The 22,917-nt window shown below is 37.7% G+C and overlaps 1 protein-coding gene across 12 annotated transcripts in view; it reads right to left on the bottom strand.

Moving 5' to 3' along the window:
* RIMS2 (regulating synaptic membrane exocytosis 2) overlaps nt 1–22,917 on the bottom strand; it is a 583,644-nt gene that overhangs the window by 13,792 nt on the left and 546,935 nt on the right. Inside the window, exon 1 of one of the 12 annotated variants that reach the window (XM_055314264.1) lies at nt 16,624–16,769. The exons of the other annotated variants lie outside the window; for them this stretch is intronic. Within the exon in view, the coding sequence (XP_055170239.1) occupies nt 16,624–16,765 (142 nt within the window). The 5' untranslated portion in view covers nt 16,766–16,769. Of the gene's footprint in view, nt 1–16,623; nt 16,770–22,917 lie in introns of those variants that run through there. 12 annotated transcript variants of the gene reach the window in all.

Here is a 22,917-nt window from a genome sequence, read left to right as displayed (position 1 = left end):
CTGCCCTCCCAGACATGTGGCATCCAGAACCATGACCTAATAAATGAGTGCTGTTTTATGCTGCTGAAGTTGTGAAAATTGTTAAGCAGCAGTAGATAATTTTTTAGATACATTTTCTTTTAAATGGCAAGATCTGGGACGCCTGGGTGGCTCAGCGGTTGAGCATCTGCCTTTGGCTCAGGACGTGATCCCGGGTTTCTGCAATCGAGTCCCACATCAGGCTCTCTGCATGAAGCCTGCTTCTCCCTGTGCCTGTGTCTCTGCCATTCTCTCTCTCTCCGTGTGTGTCTCTCTCATGAATAAATAAATAAAATCTTTAAATAAATAAATAAATGGCAAGATCTATGAAAATAACCTATTGTGACCATAGGAGTGGCCCAACTGAAATTATTCATAAGGACTCAACAGCCATGATAAAAAATACATATATATATATATTTTAAAAAGGTATATATATATATATGTGTGTGTGTGTGTGTATACATGCATACACATGCCACATACATATACATGTAAAATATATGTGCCTGTGTGAGTATGTATAGATGTTTAAAAATACTCAGGTAGCAAACTGTAAAACTAAGGGCCAGGTTATGTTGTTATAGAGCCCTTCCAACCACTGTGGTGTTAGGTATTTTCAACTATGGTGTATTTGGAGAAGGCACCTGCAGGTAAAAATCAAGTTCCTGAATTGCCAAACATCACAAGCAGAAAGTAAAGTCCAGGAGGTGTTTTTGTTATTCTGCTCTGCTTAGTCTGATGACTCATTTACTTGGCACCCACCGTATTCAAAGAAAGCCACTCAATTAAATAAACAGCCAAAGCATCGGTTTCCCCTAATAATACCTGAAAATCCTTTGAAAGACTCCACAATAATCAAAAAGTCCTCTCTGCTACTAATCTGGAAACTTACCTAAACCCCAAAATGAGGCTCAAAATGAAATGTCAAACTAATGTCATGTCAACTTTGTATCCACAGAACCCATTCCTGCTTTTGCTCTCACTTGAGCAGCCTCATGTCTTATGTGCAGGCAGACTTACTGACAGGTCAGGATTTTCTTGACATGAATGTGGGAAACGATTTATGGTAATAGGTTTAAGACAGGTTGGTAGATTTTGAAGACTGACTAAATTCTTAGCTTTGGTCACCATTTATGTGTTTTGAGTTAGTAAGGCACTCATTTTGCATTTTTAAAAAAATTACCATTTTCCAGAGTGAGTATAATTTAAAGACGTCATTTGCATTACACTTAAAGAATTTAAAAATGCATTAAAAATGAGAAGTTTGAAATTACTGATTTGTAGAATTTCTGAAGCTACCTGTAGGGATCCAACGTGCCCTTGTGGTTTATGTACTCCCTTACTATAGCAATGAGAAAGTTGAGGTCCAGAGTGGCTAGCTCCCCTTCAGTAGATTTTCAAATTGAACTTTAATTCACCTAACCCCTCTAATTCCTCAAACTTGCAGGTATAAGAAATGCTTTCAGCCCTTTTTCCCATCTCTGTGGTGGCCACTGTGGATTTAACTTCCCATTGCGGATTATGTATCAAGACATCAAGGATGTTGATTCATTTATGTTTGGTCCTGCAAGACCTCAATATCGGGATACTCATGAATAGATTACTATAACTGCATATTAAAGCTTGTATACTTATGTTTGTCAGGGCTTCTTACTATAATAAATGTAACTGAAGCCTCTGAAAGTCGGGACAAAATAGGGGCAAGTATCTGATAATTTCTTCTGAGTTAAACCAGGATCTGCATTAACAAATAAAATAAAATAGAAATAAGTAGAAATTAGCAGTTGATTTCCAAAAATGTTTCAGGGCTTAACCCAAATCCATTTGTTCCAACACCTTTGGAAGCATGAGTCACCTTGTCCTCCTTCCTTTATGTGGAAGCAGTTAGCAACAGGCACCTCCACCAGCCTGGGTCCCAGAGTACATGCACAAGTATGACCTTTCAGGGGACATGCAGAAGGAGTCAGGCAAGAATTCTTTGAGGTAAGCCACTAATAATTTTGAGTCATTTGTTATCACAGCATATCCTAACCTATTCTGGCAGATACACATACAGTAGCTCTAAAACAGTTTTCCATTCTCTTGTAACAACTAATGGGTTCTAAATTTTTGTAATTTCTTCCTTTTTCCAACAACACTGAAATATTCACCACTTTGAATACAGTTGTTAATAAAAACTCTGAATTTGATATTTTATTTTAAACCTGCTTTCATTGTTTTTGTTATGTCAGTATGCTAAAAGAAATTTTAATCATTGTTCTTAAACTTCAGATTCATGTTTTAAAAATATTAAAATTAGTTTAATAAACCTTTAATTTTAGAATAGCTTTAAATTTACAAGAAAATTGTTAAAAAATTTACAGAAATTATATTACAGAAAATTCCAGTATACTCCACTCCTAATTTTCCCTATTATTAACATCTTACATGGCTATGGCATATTTGTCATAGTTAATGAACTAATATTGATACATAACTATTGACTAAAATCTATGCTTTATTTAGATTTCCTTGGTTTTTAATCTGACTTTTTTTCTGATCCATGATGTCACATTACCTTTTATCATCATCATCACATCTCTTTAGACTCTTTTTGGAGACAGATTTTTATTGTCCCTAATTCTTGGCATTCTCTTACATTTATAACTCCTTTTAGTCTGCTCTTTGTATGGGCAGTATTATAATTTACCATACTACAAACATACTCATTAATGAAACCACTTATTTTCATTAAAAAAATATATATAAGTTGAAAATACTCATCTATATATAAAAATAGAAAATATGCCATGTCATAAATAATTAATACTGAATATATGAAAATAAATTATCAATACTAAATTCTGTACGGTATAACGTAAAAGGACAGAATTAATAGACATATTTTTAAGTAGTTTTTTTTTTTTGGTAGTCATCTTTAAAGCAAGTGATCAAACTTAGCATGCCTAAGCATGAGAAAACTTGATATTGTGTTTACTGATGTATGTATGAAGTTTACATCTCCTGCAACACTTAAACTGAAATTAACCATATCTCTAGATCTAATGTCCAGTCTACAAGAAACACAGAAAATAGAGAAAACAATCAGACAAATCCAGATTGTTAGATATCCTATAAGACAACTCTGGACTCTTCTAAAATCAGTATCATGAAAAACAAAAGGTAAAAGTACTGTTTTAGATTATGCATTAACTAACAACCAAATGTGATGAATAAGCCTTGACCAGATCCTGGATTGACGAAAAAAACACATAACAAAATTTTAGCCATAAGAAACAATTTTGGGATAATTGAAAAAATTAAATATGGAGGAAATATTAGGTGATAGACATTTTTTGTTAATTTTATTGTTTATGTAGTTTTTAAAAAAATTAGGATATATGGTGCAACTTCCCTAACTCGCAAATGTTTAGCAAAAATACATATTGTGTGTGTGTGTGTGTGTGTGTGTGTGAGAGAGAGAGAGAGAGAGAGAGAGAGAGAGAGAGAGAGAGAAGCAGGGGAAAGACAGGAAAGATAAAGTCAATTAAAAATTGGTCCATCTATATAGTGGATGTTCACTGTACTACTTTTCTTTTTCTAAATTTAAAATATTTCACAATAAAAGTTGGGAAAAATTCAGTTGCTAAATTCAAAAAAAAAAGAAAGAAAGAAAGAAAGAAAGCTTCTGTGTCTTGACTTACTTCTATGTGGAGATGATTTGTATATAAAATCTACCTGCCTCTAGTCCTCATAACAGTGTTGTATGGTGGTTATTAGTACTGTCACTTTACATGAGCTGGCAGGTGATACAGGTGAAACTTGACTTGAAACCCTAGCAATGTCAAAGCCAATGCTTATTTCTCACATAGGCTTTATTTTATTTACTATTTTGGACACTAATTTCTGATTCCAGGGTAATCAATGACTTGAAACCCTTATCTCATGTTATCACTGCATGTCCAAATAAACTTGAATTATTCTATGAACACTGTTAAGATATAGATCATTCATACTTTCTTGTTTTATCATATATGGAAAAATGTTAATTTTATTACTAAATTCTGACTTTAAGAATGTGATGGCAAAAAAGAAGCAGCCTCCTAACTATAAGGAACAAACTGATGATTGCCAGAGAGGAGGCGGGTAGGGAAATAGGGAATGGGGATTAAAGAGTACACTTTGATGAGCACTGAGTAATGTATAGAACTGTTGAATCACTACATTGTACACTTGAAACTAATATAACACTGTATGCTAACCATACTGGAATTAAAATGTAAAACTTTAAAAGAATTACCATAAGGATGAAAAAATGTATTTATGATGAAATTCAAAGATGTGCCAGAAGTAGCTATTCTTATTATATAAATATGCATTTTGATCTCTCAACATGTCACTTTGGATCTATCCACAACAAAAAGGGGAGATTTCACCAAATGATGCCATGGTAATCAGAGAGTATTAAATACATAGTGAAAAATTATGGATTTGCCAGCATGTGAGCTGAGAAGACCTTGACCCTTTTGTATCTTGATCCTCATCTGTAAAACAAAGACATTCTCACAAGAACAGAAAACTACAGATCAGTATCTCCCATGAAAACAGATGCAAAATCCTCAACTAAACATTAGCAAATCAAATCCAACAATGTATAAAAAGAATTATACACCATGATGAAATGGGATTTACCTCACTTATGCAATGCTGGTTCAATTTTCACAAATTAATTAATGTGAAACATCACATCAACACATTAGAAAAGAAAAATCACATGATCACGTCAATAGATCTAGAAAAAACATTTGACAAAATCCAACATCTATCCATGATAAAAACTCAGTAAACTAGGAATAGAGAAGAGCTTTCTCAACTTGATAAAAAAGATCTATAAAAAACTTAAAGCCAACATTAAATTTAATAGGAGAACCTCAAAGCTTTCCCACCGAGATTCAATATAAACAAGTATGTTCTTTCTCATAACTTCTTTCAACAGTATACTGGAAATTCTAGCTACTGCACTAAGACAAAAAAAGGAAATAAAAACTATACAGATTGAGAAAGAATAAATAAAACTGTTTTTGCTTACAGATGATATGATTGCTTATATAGAAAATCTGAAAAAAAAACATATAAAAATTCCTGGAAATAATAAATTATTATAGCAAGGTTGCAGGATACAAGATTAATAAACAAAAGTCAATTTCTATCCTATATCCCAGCAATGAACAAATGGAACTTGAAATTAAAGAAAAATAACATTTATATGAACATACACAAAAGTGAAATAATATTAGGTATGAGGAAAACTACAAAACTCTGATGAATGAAATCAAAGCTAAATAAGTTGAGAGATATTCCATGTTCAGGAATATGAAAAGCTTTATATTGTTGAGATGTTAGTTCTTCTCAACTTGATTTATAGATTCAACACATTCTCAATCAAAATCCCAGCAAGTTATTTTGTAGATACTGACAAGATCATAAAGCTTATTATGGAGAGACAAAAGACCCAGAATGGCCAACACAATACTGAAGGCAAAGAATAAAGCTGGAGGGCTGACACTATCAAATTTCAAATTTCAAGACTTACATAAAGCTACAGTAATCAAGACAATATCATATTAGTGGAAGAATAGATAAATAGATCAATGAAATAGAACAGAGAGGCCCAAGTAGTGATGAAGGAAGATATTATAATCTATGTGAAATAGTTTTGAAAACTGTAAAATGCCATAGAAATCCTTATTTGAAAAATGACTGGAATAAAGTGAAATTATCCTAAACTTGCAGGAAGAAACTTGTAGGAATAAATAAGTGGGGCTTTGACATTCAAGAGGGGAAAAAAGAGATTGCTGACCAAAACGGATCTTGCAAGAAGTTACTGTGGCCGAATTCAAAAAGGGTGTTGCCTGTGTTCTCCTCTAGGATTTTGATGGAATCTTGTCTCACATTTAGATCTTTCGTCCATTTTGAGTTTGTTTTTCTGTGTGGTGCAAGAGAGTGGTCTAGTTTCATTCTTCTGCATGTGGATGTCCAATTTTCCCAGCACCATTTATTGAAGAGACTGTCTTTCTTCCAGTGGATAGTCTTTCCTCCTTTGTCGAATATTAGTTGACCATAAAGTTGAGGGCCCACTTCTGGATTCTCTATTCTGTTCCATTGATCTATGTGTCTGTTTTTGTGCCAGTACCACACTGTCTTGATGACCACAGCTTTGTAGTACAACTTGAAATCTGGCCCCTGGCTATTCGGGGTCTTTTCTGATTCCACACAAATCTTAAAATAATTTGTTCTAACTCTCTGAAGAAAGTCCATGGTATTTTGATAGGGATTGCATTAAACGTGTAAATTGCCCTGGCAAAGGAACAAAAGCAAAAATGAACTATTGGGACTTCATCAAGATAAGAAGCTTTTGCACAGCAAAGGATACAGTCAACAAAACTAAAAGACAACCTACAGAATGGGAGAAGATATTTGCAATTGACGTATCAGATAAAGGGCTAGTTTCCAAGATCTATGAAGAACTTATTAAACTCAACACCAAAGAAACAAACAATCCAATCATAAAATGAGCAAAAGACATGAAGAGAAATCTCACAGAGGAAGACATAGACATGGCCAACACGCACATGAGAAAATGCTCTGCATCACTTGCCATCAGGGAAATACAAATCAAAACCACAATGAGATACCACCTCACACCAGTGACAATGGGGAAAATTAACAAGGCAGGAAACCACAAATGTTGGAGAAGATGCGGAGAAAAGGGAACCCTCTTACACTTTTGGTGGGAATGTGAACTGGTGCAGCCACTCTGGAAAACTGTGTGGAGGCTCCTCAAAGAATTAAAAATAGACCTGCCCTACGACCCAGCAATTGCACTGTTGGGGATTTACCCCAAAGATACAGATGCAATGAAACACCGGGACACCTGCCCCCCGATGTTATAGCAGCAATGTCCACAATAGCCAAGCTGTGGAAGGAGCCTCGGTGCCCATCGAAAGATGAATGGATAAAGATGTGGTTTATGTATACAATGGAATATTACTCAGACATTAGAAATGACAGGTACCCACCATTTGCTTCAACGTGGATGGAACTGGAGGGTATTATGCTGAGTGAAATGAGTCGATCGGAGAAGGACAAACATTATATGTTCTCATTCATTTGGGGGATATAAATAATAGTGAAAGGGAATAGAAGGGAAGGGAGAAGAAATGGGTAGGAAATATCAGAAAGGGAGACAGAACATAAAGACTCCTAACTCTGGGAAATGAACCAGGGGTGGTAGAAGGGGAGGAGGGCGGGGGGTGGGGGTGACTAGGTGATGGGCACTGAAGGGGGCACTTGATGGGATGAGCACTGGGTGTTATTCTGTATGTTGGCAAATTGAACACCAATAAAAAATAAATTTATTATTAAAAAAACGGATTAAGGGGTTTTCTTCCCACACAAACCCACTGTTTTCAGGTGATATCAAGGTGGATGCCATTAGGCTGAAAGCAAAAGAAGTGGGCAGGGCACAGAAGCTACAAACTAAAGGTACAGAATGTTGAGGCTTAAAAATCTTTGTCACATGAGGTGTTTGTTTGGAGTTACTCATACTTGAAACTGACTGGAATTAAATAGACTGCATGACTACTGAATTTTTGAAGGACTAAGGCCACTTAGGAAAGTTTGTTCAACTCTCAAGGTAAAAAAAAAAAAAAAAAAAAGAAAAAAGAAAAACTCTCAAGGTAACTACTGAGTTTCTTAATATGCACTAGCAGAAACAGGCTATTAATACTATATAGCCTACCCCCTTCAATGCAAATCTTTGTGGCCAATGAAGAATAAAAGCAAAGAAATACTTTGCAGAAAACAGAACCAAGGTTGTCAGATGAGTAAACCAAGGAATGCAGTCTGTCAATTTTTGCAATTCCTCCCAAGTGAGATTTGATATTGTGGCTAATTCATTTTTTTATGTTTCCTATTCTCCTTTCTTCTTTTTTTTTTTTAAACACAATTCTTTTTTAACAAATATTTTACTTATTTATTTGTTTGAGAAAGAGAAAGCGAGCCGGTGTGGGGGGAAGAGGGAAAGGGAGAAGCAGACTCCCTGGGGAGCAGAGTGAGCAGAAAGCCTCACTGGAGCTTGATTCCAGGACCCTCAGATCACGACCTGAGCAGAAGGAAGATGCTTAACTGACTGAGCTACTGAGGTCCCCCCCCTTCTCTCCTTTCTAAATGAGAATTTTGATTTTCATTATCCTGTTGCTACTCTACTATTTAAATTGAATGTATTCTAAGCAGGTAACTTAGCTTTAGGTTTTCCAGTCACTGTGACATGAAAAGCTCCATTTGAGTATGAGGAAGAGAACTACATATCACTCAAAGATCCTAGATTTAATATTTTTTTAAGATTTTATTTGTTTATTTGTGAGAAACACAGAGAGAGAGAGGCCAAGACACAGGCAGAGGGAGAAGCAGGCCCCATGCAAGGAGCCTGACATGGGACTCGATCCGGGTCCTCCAGGATCACGCCCTGGGCTGAAGGCAGCACTAAATCGCTGAGTCACCAGGGCTGCCCCCTAGATTTCAATTTGCATGCAGTAAATGAATGACGTTTTAAGGCTGTCTTTCTAAGGAGGGATGACTATGCTCTATATGCAAGATAAAAGTGTGCATGGATATTTGGGTAGCCAAATCTGCAGAAAAAGTTAAAATTAAGAGAGCTATAGTCTTTACCTTAGCTTTCTTGTATAGATTTTCCCCCCATCTTATTTGTTTATGCTTATTAAGCAAAGAGGAAAATAACCCAATAGCAAACTAGTATCTAGAAATATTAAAAATAGGTAATTAGTTTGAGTTTAATGGGCTTTTTCCACCAGTAATTCTTTTTATATTATTAAGTAGATATCTGTTAATGTTTTTTTGTTTTTTTTTTTTTACGATAGTCATACAGAGAGAGAGAGAGGCAGAGACACAGGCAGAGGGAGAAGCAGGCTCCATGCACTGGGAGCCTGACGTGGGATTCGATCCCGGGTTTCCAGGATCGCGCCCTGGGCCAAAGGCAGGCACCAAACCGCTGCGCCACCCAGGGATCCCTCTGTTAATGTTTTTGTCTCACATTTTAACCCTTCTCCTATGTGTGAGAAATAACCCACCCTTTAATTGTAGACACTAAAATTGGTATCATTTTTTCCAGCCTGTCTGGCAAGTAGGGCATGAACAATGACTGAGGTTCTGCTGATCAGACACTACTGCTCAAACTTTGAGCCTGAAGTTAATGAAACAAAGAAGCTGAGACACCACAAGCTCCCATTCTGATGAGGGTGGTGGCCACAATATATAATTTCCAAGAATGGTCTTATAGCAGTGGGTAATGATTCAACATCAAAGGTTGACAATAGTACAAACTGTTATCTGTCCCAATCAGCAGTGGGAGTTCGGTAAGATGAGTTATGTAGCATCATTTGGGGAAACATTCCTAAACCCTAGCACAGGATCTCCAGTCTTCCTAAAGTTTCTGTGACCTACTCAATATCCTTTAGCAAATACCTTTTCCATCTAAATTGCTAGACCTGGTTTCTGTTGATTACAACTAGACACCCTATATGAAACATAGTGCATACACGTTTATTTGTAATTTATAGTAGAAAAATATGTTCCTAGTTTATGTGGAGCTAAGTGTACCCAACTTGTAGGTATAGCACAAGACTTTGAAGTACTCTTGTGCTTGCAAGATTAGAAACAGTTATTCAAGAAATCTGGTCCCTTCCAGCTATAGTAGCTTCTTTCTATTCTATGATATGAACATAGAAACCAACCAGCTCCTTGTTCATTTATTCATTCACTACATATTTGCTAAGTACTTACTTGGTGCAAGGAACTGTGGGAGATAAATATATGTGATGTTTGATCCCATAGTTTCTTATTACGTGATTTTACAATTTAGTAGGTGAGGTAAGTCAGTAAATGCATAATGAAAATCCACGGCAATATATTCTAAATGCTATATGAATGCTATTATCGGAAGCTGTACTGTCCAATAGAGCTTTATGTGAATGATGGAAATTGTTCTGTAATTCTGCACTGTCCAATATGGTAGTTACTAGTCATGTGTAGCTTCTGAGCACTCAAAATGTGGCTAATGTGACTCTGGAAATAATTTTTAATTTAATTTGGTTTCAATCTATTTAAATTTAAACAGCCAAGTGACTGGTGCTTCCCATATTGAACAGCACAAATCTAGTTTAGAACAAGGTAAACATATTTTGATACGGGATCGTAAGGGAATAATAACCATGACAACGCAGTTCACAACATCTCTCCAAGGTAAGTATTATTATGCACATATCACATAAAAATGAGGAAACTAAAGCTCAAGGAAATTAAGTATCTTGCTTAGTTCACACAACTAGGAAAAGGTGGAGCTCATATTTCAAGCCCGTTCACCTTTTTCTCTGCCTACGGAAGCTTATATAGTTTCTGAAAACTTCATAGACAATATATGAGCTGAGCTTTGAAGGGTAATTAAATATGATACATATACAGTGGTAGAGGAAGAATAAAAAGAAAAGCATGAACAAAAATTTGGAGGCAGAGGGCAAGAAGGCTTAGTTTTATTGAGTTGCTGGATTCCTAAAGGATCTTAGAAGGCAAGGAAGCTATGCTATATATAAAAAACCAACTGTAAAAGACTTTGAATGTCAGGCTAAAGAAACTATCTAGTAGGAGATGGGAATTTACTGAAGTTTTTGGAGAAAGTGTAGTGTCAAGATCAAGAATGATATTTAAGAGAATCGACACAGAGGCAAGGAAGTTAGATTGGAAGGGAGACACAGAAGGTAGAGAGCAGGTTTGAGAGATTCTCAGATTTCAAAAAGGAGCGAATGTGGTCCTAAATTCTCAAGATGACAATAAGAACGAGAAGGAAGAAAGCGGTTCCTGGGAGAGTTGCCAACTGGTGGCACACATTTGGTCAACAGTTTATGTTTTGTTTGGCCCAAATAATGTTTATATTTTTTCATTTAGCTGCCAATGTTGTAAAAGTTAAAGTTTTTAAGGAAACATCCAGATTTATAGTTTTTCTCTTAGGGAAAAAAAGAAGAGTAAGTTTGCCAATGCTGGGCTGATATTCAATTTGGCATCAATTAGCTAGAATAGAGTGCTCACCATTCCTTTTGGATGGGTAACCTTTCTCCAGCTTTTCAGAGTCCTTGCTTTTCCCATTTGTATTACATCTGGTCTATTTCACTGATGTATGTTACCTACCTGGCCTTGATTCATAGGATAGTAAGGGAACAACTGGTCACTCAAATAGCTAAAATAAACAGTCCTTTCATTATAGTCTCATTAGGCAAAACCTAAATCTTAAGAAATGATACTTCAAAACCTTCTCTGATCCTATCATTTTTATGATAGCTTTTTTCCTCCAATTATTCAAATAATATTATATATACATAGCATTAGGTAAGTCTCCTCGTCTGTATCAAACATTGTTACATTATGAGATAGAGCAAATGTATAGAGTGATCTCATCTGATCAGTAATAAGGGCCTACTTTAGAACAACAGAAAGTATTTACACTAAACCATAGTCCTTGGCAGCAACGCAATACCACCTTCTAGTGGGTTTCTTTCGTAAGTCATTCTCCATAGGGAAACTCATCCCCATTACTAGCTCTGAATTTAGTGAACCTACTGAAGGATGAAAGCAAATTGGGGTTAAACTTGACTTTTGTATTAAAGTTTTAAATTACCTTAAAAATACTGTTTGGACACTTACCAGTGAAAAATTCTGAAGCTCATATAAAAAGGTAATATTTAATAAGCACTCTGAATGGAGCTATTCTTTCACTTATTTTTTTTAATTCCCAAATTTTTTGCTTCATCTTATCCGTCTGGAATTTAAACCTAATATAAAAATATTGGGTTACTGTTGAATATCATATGGACTCATTTATAAAATTATTTATTATATATAATCAATCATAATCTAGGAAAAATAATATCTCCTAAGAAAAGATACATATTCAGACTAAAACTGTCTATCTAGGACCTGCCCCCAAAATTGGCATTGTGAAGATATGCAAAAACTATGATCACTGAACTTTTAAAAGTCTAGATCACATATTATGTTAAAAAACAGTATAAATAAAATGGATAACACTTACAACGATATTCACTTTGAAAAGAATGGTAGAACTATATACTATAATTAACAGACATTTAGTAGATACTTGGTTAGTCACGATGTCTGTACTTAGGATAACATCTATGTATATGGAGAATTTTTTATTTTAATAGAGCACGTGCAAAATGCTATACTCCATTTTAATCAAATGGGACTGCTTACTAAGAATTAATTGTATCATTAACCATATACAAAGATTAGACTAAGACAGTAATTATTAAACTCTTCTTATTGGTTGCATGGCCTCTTAAATAGGTCTTTTGTGTTAGTCTCTTTAGTTCCTTTCATATTAATTCCTCATAGCTTCACTATCATATGCAAAAAAACTTTTCTCAGTTTTTCTGGTGATTTAAAACTATTGCTGTTTCTTGGGTGGTTTTCTTGTAATTTAATTTTCAAGCTAGTAACATGTAAGAGAAATTAAATGAATTAATTTATTCAGTTAAACAGCATTAAATCAGTAAGATCTCTTCTGTATAATTGCCAAGTCATATATATTTTTTAAGATTTTATTTATTCATTCATGAAAGAGAGAGAGAGGCAGAGACACAGGCAGAGGGAAAAGCAGGCTCCACGCAGGTAGCCTGACGCGGGACTCGATCCCGGGACTCCAGAATCACGCCCTGGGCTGAAGGCAGGCGCTAAACTGATGGGCCACCCAGGGATCCCCTTAGCCTGTGTTTATGCCTCTCTGTGTGTGGGTGTGTGTCTCTCATGAATAAATAAATAAAATCTTAAAAAAAAAAGAATGGTTACTTTTTCTTGAAATTATTTCTTCTTAGAATTACCTGAAATGTTTAAAAATTCTACACATAAAAATATCCTATATTAGGGATGTAGACTCATGGATTCAATGTTGGGGCAAGTAGCTGATATAGTGAAGTTAATACTTAAAGGATTCAATGATAAAATAAGTAAACATAATTCATAAACCATTAAGTAACATGTAAGGGACTATTATTATTACTTTTGCTGAAAAAAAATCTACTCAGAGAACGGGAGAATTGTTATTTGGAATATATCTAGGGAAAAGGAAGCAAAAAAAAAATCACATAAAAAACAACTAGAAGCATACAGAAAAGATGCTACAAAGGCCGATTGAGAATCAAGAATCTTGACTTCTTTTGCTCAGCGTAATTCCCCTTTCATCCTCAATGAAGTCGGCCCCATTGAAATTCATAATCCATGGCCAAGTTAATGTCTCTGAGTCTCAGTGTTCACATGTGTCAAATGTTGAAAATAATAACTTTCTTGAAGAATTATGAAACCAAAGGAATGTGGCACCCACGTGCTCAATAAATGATAACTATTATTAATGTACTGTGTCTGGTCATCAACTTCATAGCATGTTCCTAGAAAATGTAGCAGAATAATGAAGAAACAATACACGGAGTAGTTAGGATTATAAACTCCAGAGCCAGATTGTGGATCCTGCTCAGCAACTTCCTGGCCATGGGCTCTGAGCAAATTGTTTTCACAGGTGCGTGGGAGGCACTGATTGCAGCAGGTGAGGGACTCAGAGCTATTATGGATGTCCAAAGTCCCATTTCAGTCTCACTTTCTCAGGACACCCTTCTTTAACTCCTATCTTAGGTTTTCTTATAATTTTTATTGCACTCTGCGCTCTGCCTTCCTAACACTGGTCAGTTATAATTATATAGTTATTCCTATTAATATGTATCTCCATTAGACTGTAAGCTCTAAAAGGGTAGGGAATATAATCCAACTAATTCAAGGACTACTACTTCTAATACATCAAATAGTCTCCCTAAATATTTTTGAATGAACAAATGAGTGAAAAGAATATGGTTTTTCAATAAGCTTCTTGGTACTTCTTGTGCAGAATGGCAGTGTCCAGATGTGTAGCGTAAGAATGAAATGAGATGAGAATACAGAACTGGAAGGCAGAGTACATCTGAGCTAGTTACTGCGCTATGAAAAGACCAAAAATGGGGGGAAAAAAAGAATCGCTTTAAAATCAGACTAATTTGAAATCAGTTTCATGAGTCAGATTACACTGTTAGTAGACCACTGATCTCTTAGACAAGTTGTTCTCAACCAGTATGAAAATCATCTGTTGTGATGGTTTACTTTTCTTTACAAATTAGAATGGGTCTCGCAGTTATAACAGAATCTTATTACTCTCATAGAATAATAACAATTCCCGAATAAGCTTATGAGAGTATGTTGTCCACATGCGTCCCCTTGTGGGTGTCTCAATAGAAAAAAAATGGAGGGAAGCACTGCTCCAGGGCAGTGATTTCTAACTTTTACAACTCTGCAGAGTATATTGAAATACTCTACAAAGTCTCAGGACTTTCAAGGATGGTAGGAATACTGCAAAACAATAAGTATAAATGACCGTAGCCCAGTAGAAAAACTGTTCATTTATGGGGAGAGCTTCCTCTCTAGTTACCTATAGAGAACTATATGCTTTATTTTGAAAACACTGGCTTCCTTATGTAACATTTTGTCTTGGCAACTCTATAAACCATTTGTGGGGCAGAAATCTGTTCCAATGTCCCATGTGTAGACATGGGATTTTCCTTCGGGACAGGTCTGTGTAAGCCAAGGTTAAATGAATGTACTTAAGAATTTTGAAAATTCTCATGTTTATATAAGCTTCCCCTGTCTTTTTAGGATGGTATTATTATAAATTCAACAATTCTGGTTATAACTTAGGGAAGGATGATGATAGTTTGTCTGAAGCAAACTCAAGACTGAAGACTTGGTATAAAAACTAAAAATTGAGAAATGAGTCTATAATAACTTGTTTTATTTAAATATGTATTTTCAGGCACAGCTATGCTTGAGTTCTAGCTTCACCATTTGCTAGGTATGTGACTGTGACCAAGTATATGCAAATAATAATCCAGTATAGCCCAGAGTTGGGTGCATAGGTGGTGTTGTGAACTGCCTGGGTTCATATGCAACTCTATTGCCTACTACTTGGGTGACATTGACCATGGGGAAGTTCTGAACTTCTCTCTGCCTCAGTTTCCTCTTTGTGAAACAGAGATAATAAAAATACTGCTTCATAACGTTGTTGTGGGCTTAAAAGAGTAAATACAGTTAAGTTCTTTGAACAGTGCCTGGCTCATAATAAATACCGAAAGTTTTAGCTTACAGTTGTGACCATTCATTCACCCAATGTGATTTTCTAATTTCTTGATTTGTTTACATTTCTGGAGATTTTAAACATTTAACTATAGAAAACAAGTGAAATGTAAACGTACAAACAAAACCAGCAAAGCATTAGTATGAAAATTAAAAGTTGTGTTTTAGGGAACACAACTAGGGAAGTGCCCTACTATTAGACCTTTAGTGATCTATAGCAAACTGATATTGCAGCAATAAGCTAGAAGAAACCCGGACAGCTCTAACTAGTGAATTCTTTTGAAGACCGCTTTCCAGACATTGTTCATCCTCTCATCTTCCAGCTCTCTGTCCCTCCACTGGGAAAAATAGGGAAAAGAAAAATTATTTCTACCTCTTTTCCAAGCAGGTAGTTAGTTTCTTCTAAATCAGGGTTCAGTGCAGATATCTCGACAAGACGTCACTGATTGTCACAGAATAAAGGCAGAATAAACTAGTACATACAACAATAGAGTTAACATGATGACGATAACTAGCCTACTCTGGATATACGCGTAAACACGAACACGGTTTGCAACTAGCACATGAATAAATTAATAAACAGTATTTCAAATGTTGGGACGCCACTATTCAGCAGTCGATTTTTACTTTGATTTACAAATTATATTTTTTTTGTGTTAGTTGTTAAGTCTTACTGGAAAGTCCTTCAAGAAGAAAACCTATGCTGTGTTACTCAAAACTTCGTGGAAGTCTTAAATATCACTTGGTGAGAAGTTTAAGGAGCGAGTTCTTCCTCTTTAGCTTAATTATACTGACGTCCTTTAACCCCAGGGATAGACAACCCACGGTAAGGCGGACAGCACCTTGCATGCCCCGGGGACGGTTTCCAGTGTCCAGAGTAACAACCAGCCTCTAGTACCGTCAACCTTCGGCCTGTCCATTGTATCACCCCTTCCCCTCATCTGGATCTTGAACTCACACACGCTGAGATTCCCATTTCAAAGTTCCTGCTGCCTCGCCCCTTGATTTCTGAGGACTCGGTCCTCCAGGCCCGCCCTGTGCCACCGCGGAGGCCGCGGGTTCACCGGGCGGCTGCAGCCTGGCCTCCCGCCAGACTACCCCTCGCCCGACTCGCAAGCACTTGATGATGAGGAACTTCTCCAGGAAAGCGGCGTCCCAAGCCCGCGCCGCTGGAGCCCTCGTTCCCCGCAGCGCGCCCGGGGGTCTCCGGCCGCAGCGCAGTGCGGGAGAGCCCGGCGGGGCAGGGACGACGCCACCGGCCCCCCCGCCTCCGCGCCAGCCCCCGGGAGCGGGGGCGAACAGAGAGACAACCGCGGACAGCCTCACCTCCTCCGTCCTCCTCCAGGGAGTTCATGCAGGGAAAGTAGCCGGCCAGCGCCTCGAAGGAGGCGGAGAGGCTGCTCCGGCTCTGGGAGCGCTGCATGGAGCGCCCCGCAGCGCCGGCGCCCCCCAGGCCCTGCCGGCCCATCTTGGACGCGGACCCGCTCTTCCCGCGGTACAAGATGCGAGGCGTCTTGGCGGCTGGGGCGCGGCGGCCGCAGGCGCTCCGGGGCCGGGCGGCGCGGCGGGGCCCTGGGGGTCCGGCCCGGCCCGGACGCCGCCTGCCCAGCTGCCGGGCCCCCCGCTTCGCTGGGGAGGGGGCGGGCGGAGGGGGGCGACACGGTGGCGGCCGAGACGCGGCGACCGGCGGCGAAGTCAGAGGTGTCGCGGAGCGGGCGGAGGATCCCGGCGGCTGCGGCTGCGGGAGTCTGGCCGCCGTCTCCCCGCCGCGGGCCGCCGCGCTGCTGCGCTCCCGCCAATCAGCGGCGGCGGGGGGCGGGGGGCGGGGGGCGGGGGGCGGCGGCCTCGGAGCGCGCGCCGGGCTCCGGGCGGCTCGCACCCAGGGCAGCCCCTGCGGCCGCCTGCCCACCGCCCGTGGGTAATCCGTCAGGTACTCGGGGGGCAGGCGCTTGCCCTTTGCCCCAGTTTCACTTACAATTTGTTAAGGGTCCTCAAGCATAGACGGGAAATACTGAGATTTTCTTTAAATCCTAACACAAGCCTCCCCAATTTGTAATAGAGTCCACGAAACCCTAGCACTAACGCCTTCTCTTTTGCCTTCTGTCTTTTTTTTAAAAAGTCAACAGAGGAAAAAAAAAAAAAAAAAAAAAAAAGAAAAGAAAACCATCCAAAAGCCTGAAAAATACCAACACTTAAAAAAGTACCTTGATGCTTATCAACTTCGCTTTAATTTCAGGACGTTTAACGCATTCTTCCTCTAAATTAAATAATCTAGGGGCGCCCCGGTGGCTCAGCGTTTGAGGGGCTGCCTTCGGCCCAGCGCGAGACCCTGGAGTCCCTGGATCGAGTCCCGCATCCGGCTCCCTGCATGGAGCCTGCTTCTCTCTCTGCCTGTGTCTCTGCCTCTCTCTCTCTCTCTGTTTCTCATGAATAAATAAAGAAAATCTAAAAAAAAATAATGACTAAATAATCTACTACCTGGTGTTGCTAAGAATGACAGTAAACACTGAAACGCTTTAACATCTAAATAAAAGCATCCTCTTAACACGAAGTTGGAAGCAACACAAACATACTAGAAACAAAACGGTTTAGAAGTGAAATAACACGTCACATTCTATATATTGCAAATCTCTACCACAGGTTATGAAGCAAGCATTAATTTCATTTTACTAGGAGTCAGAAGATGATCCCACTTTTTGTGGCTTACACCAGCCACTCAAACTCTCAGTTTCTTTATCTAGGGAGGGTGGGAAGGTAGGGTACAACAATTCCAGTCCTAACCATGTCTCGGCTGGATTCTTGGGTATGTGTAATAGGGGACTTCAAAAGTGTCTTGTAAAATGTAAATGTTACCATCTAAAATAGTTCTTTCGGGATCCCTGGGTGGCGCAGTGGTTTAGCGCCTGCCTTTGGCCCAGGGCGCGATCCCGGAGATCCGGTATCGAATCCCACGTCGGGCTCCCGGTGCATGGAGCCTGCTTCTCCCTCTGCCTGGGTCTCTGCCTCTCTCTCTCTCTCTGTGTGACTATCATAAATAAATAAAAATAAATAGTTCTTTCATACAATAAATATTTCCTAGGTAGTATATATGTACAAGTTCTTTGCTTGATGTACTGGGAGTTCAAACACTCACTCAATATCACTTGAGCTCCTTGTATATGCTAGGTACCAGTTAGGGCACGATAGTGATCAGAGCAGATAAAATCCCTACTTTTGTGGAGCTTACATTCTAGTAGGGGATACAGATACAGTAAATCAGTAAATTACATAGTATTAAAAAGGGGATAAATGCAAATAGGGGGAAAAAAAAGAGGGATAGGACAGTCTAATTTAAAAAAAGGTCGGTCAGAGTGGGCCTCATTGACCAGGTGACATTTGAACAGAGGTTTGAAAAAGCTAAGGAAGTTAGCCATTCAGGTATGTGAGGAAGTGACTGAGTTTGACGCAAAGAGAACCTGCAGTGGGAAGGTTCCAGGTGTTTCCTGGACCAGCAGAAGGGACCAGTGCCGCTGCAGTGGGGCAAGTGAGAGGGAAGAAAAGGAGGTCAGAGAGATCAGAGGCAGAGAAAGGGACGGATGGCACAGGTATGTTGAAGTCTCTGGCCGCTAGACATCACAATTTAGAAGGTATTAAAAATTGCATTCAAATAAATAATCCTTTCAAATCTTTCTAAAAATTTGGAAACTTTCAGTACAAATAAGCATGCCATCACATAACAACTTTTAGTTGCTTAGGATTATCCAGGTTTCTCGATTTAGTTTTTCTGATAGGCTTTTGTCCTTTCCATAACTCCTTCTTAGTTCAATTTCCTGTTCATTATTCAGTTTTGCGAAATATCAGCATTTCAATAGAACATTGATAAAGCCAGGAACTCTAAGAGCACTTTTTCATACCATATTGCTTCTTTATTCAGAGACAGAGGCTTTGTTATTAAACAGAATTTTCACCATAAAAATCAAGACAATCATAAAATTTTGCAGTGAAAAAGCTATTGAAAGTCATCTAATATTTTTCTTTAACTGTAGGTCACAAATTTCTAGTGAGTCCTGAAAAATCAATTATTAAGTTTTGATCAGCATTCTAAAAAGTAAAATGAAATAAAATAGTAGACGTTAACCCATGTAGTAACTGTATCAATCGTTTTAGGAACACGTCTGCATGCATGTAAGCGCGTGTGCGTGCGTGCGCATGTATGCACTGAGTTGTGGTCAAGAGGGAAGTATCAAGGAAGAAGGTCTTAGTAGGAGAATCCTAGAAAAACAAATTGGCCAAGTGTGGAAACTCTTATTTTGGCATCCAGGGACATCAGAATGACAGCTGAAAGTAACTTTGGAGGGGAATATCTTGGGTTTCTACTGGTGATTGCAGGGGAAAAGGGAATATAAAACCTGAAACGGTGGTCATGTCTGAGTTGTTTGGGCCCTGCCTCTCTGTGTTAATGAACTGGCTTTCTGGACCATGAAGTTAGTCTAGAATAGTCCAGATGCACCTATTTCTGATGGAGCATAATTCCCTCTTAGAGTTTTAGAACATAGTTGTCCTGGGGAAGCTTTTTGATATTTTTTCCTATAGTTAGAATCTTAGAGATAATGGCATAAGGAGAAGTAGGGAGAACTAAAGAAGAAAGAAGAAAATCACCTTATTTCAAGAAGAAAGCTTTAAGGAAAAAGCAGAATGTTGGTACAGGGGGATTAAAGAGACAAAGCACAATCATAGAGGATTCTAATCTTGAATGACAGTTTGTGGCATACACTGAACTTATTGAGAACATTTATAATTCTACTTCTTTTTGTCCTATGCTCAATTGCTTGCCTATGTATAATCAATATTATATAAATCATAGTTTTGGTTTACAGATTTTCAGCAAGTTGATTATTTCTTATTCCATTTGGATATAAGTACTCCTACTCCCAAAGGAATTTAAAAATTCACATAAAAAATAAACCATTTTTATCATCGATAAAAGATTACACATGTCCCTCCTCCATACCAGAATACATATTCAGATGGCTTTGGATGTAGCTCCCAAATGATAGGCCATTAGATAGTTTCATTATATAAAACTGAGTGTAACTCCAGAATCATTATAATCCTATATTTGAATTATTTATAACTTTCTTATTCATCCAAATATAATCAGAGAAAAAGTGAGTCACAAATATACACAATAAATTACCTTCTAAAAGCACAATGTAGCCTTGAAAATAGGTTCTACCATTAAATATAAAAATCATCTTTTTGAAGAAAATATATATAAATATAGCTGGCATATATTATTATATATATAGCATTCTATTTGTTGAATATGAAATGTATCACACCAATTAGGCTCCTTAATTCTTACGTAAATCCCGAGAATGCCATCATTAGTTCTTCTTTACAAATGATCTAGTAAAGACTCAATAACATTACATTACTTGCTTAATTAGAAAGTGGCAGAATAAGGGACGCCTGGGTGGCTCAGAGGTTCAGCGCCTGACTTTGGCTCAGGGTGTGATCCTGAAGTCCTGGGATAGAGTCCCACATCAGGCTCCGTGCATGAAGCCTGCTTCTCCCTCTGCCTGTGTCTTTGCCCCTCTCTGTGTCTCTCATGAATAAATAAATAAAACTTTAAAAAAAGTGGCAGAACATGACTAAAATTCAGGGGCTCTGACTTCAGGTTCAATGTCCTGTATACTGTATCACAGGTGTTTCATACCATGTATACTTATACAAAAATAGATGATAGAGTATGAACTAGACAGTAAATTATTTGATTCAAGAGAGAATAAATATTGAAAATAGAACCATATTTATTCTAACTATATACCAATGTTAAATCTGTTTGCTTTTAATTTTTTATTTTATTTTTTTAAGATTTATTTATTCATGAGAGAGAGAGAGAGAGAGAGAGAGAGAGAGAGGCAGAGACACTGGCAGAGGGAGAAGCAGGCTCCATGCAGGGAGCCCAACGTGGGACTCGATCCTGGGTCTCCAGGACCACACCCTGGGCTGAAGGCAGCGCTAAACTGCTGAGCCACCCGGGCTGCCCTGTTTGCTTTTTAAAAACAAATCATAGCCATCAATTCTAACAGGTCTAGAATACATGTCATTTATGTCTCTGATGTTTTAGTAGTTTCTCAAAAAAAAAAAATCACCAAAATTTTAAAGTATATTAAATTAGTTAATTCCTAAAATAGAGACTTGGTCACTTAAGTGGATATATAAAACAGTTCTTACATAAAGTAGTTATATAGTGTCTAGACTGCAGATTAACTCAATCAGGAACACAGTTGTGCTTTGGCAGTTCTGCCCTTTTCTATGCTAGAGATGATGTAGGTGAGGGTGATGAGAATATAAATGATCTAATAAAGGGAAAGGAAGAAAAAGAAGTAAGTCCCTGCGAGAAGTAGTAGAGAAAACAAACAGCAAGGCCTGGAGGTAGATACGCTAAAAAGAAACAGAAAAAGTACCCATCTGGCAATTCTGTCACCATATAGTGTTTTCCAGCCAACCCAGAAATGATTGGTTGCTAGAATTGTTCAGGATAGGTTCTAGAGCCATGCTAGTTCAGACTAGCCTCTTAGTATACATTTGCTTTTGATAACATGGAAATTGATTCCTACTCCAGTCTTCACAATTGAAGTTAATTACTTTGCCACTGTGAATTATTCTTCCTTACAGCAATGATTCTATGCTAAATAGAAATATTTATGGATATATTTTGTTTTTTTAATTCAAAACCAACTCTCAGAATCCTAAAATTATATGTCCTTTCCTGTCATAAAATAACTTCACATTTAAGTCCTGAGAGATCAAATCCATATAGTCAACATTTCTATTGACTTCAGATCGCTAAAAGTATTTAATAGTCTTGGGCAATTACCCTTGACTTGAATATGAAATCCAAACTATACAATCTTTTCTCTCATCCCCTGGTTAATGTCAACATAGTACAAATAAATGGTAAGCCTTTGTGATTTTTCAGTTTTACAATGAAGTTTTGGTTGTTTACTCAGCAGATTTACAAAGTGAATAGGAGATGGTACACTTTAGCAGCTGGGCAACCTGAAACTTTCACAAAAGGTTGATGAAGTCAAAAGATGTTCAGAATATAAGAAGATAAAAAAAGAAACATTAAAGGATCAGCATTTTCATTATTCAGTAACGAGATTTTGGATAATATTTGCCTTTATCTTATGACAGAAAATGTCCATGGGAGTAAGCAAATTAATTTCTTAATTAGGCTAAAAAACAATAGTAAAAGTTCACTGAAGAATGAAGGATTAAAAACTCTTAAGATCAAAGTTACAAGTCAAAAAAGCAGAATAGCTTGATGATATAGGGAAAGAACAAATATTTGGATTCTAATATTACTTATGGCCCTGTATGTATAGTAATAATGATAATAGCTTGTGTTATGTTCTTCATAAGCATTACCTCCTTTAATGCTCATAAACACTCTATAAGGTAGCTACTCTCATTATTCTCATTTCACAGACAGGAAAAGCAATGTACACTAATTCAATAAATATATGTTAAGTGCCTATCACGTGCTAGACACTATTCTAGTTACTGGGGATGTAACAGTGAACAAAAACGGACAATGAAGTCCTTATGCAGCTTGCATTCTAGTAGAAT

The sequence above is a fragment of the Nyctereutes procyonoides genome, unplaced genomic scaffold, assembly GCF_905146905.1.
Source record: "Nyctereutes procyonoides isolate TBG_1078 unplaced genomic scaffold, NYPRO_anot_genome, whole genome shotgun sequence".
Taxonomy (NCBI): domain Eukaryota; kingdom Metazoa; phylum Chordata; class Mammalia; order Carnivora; family Canidae; genus Nyctereutes; species Nyctereutes procyonoides.
This window is presented reverse-complemented; position numbering and strand designations above follow the sequence as displayed.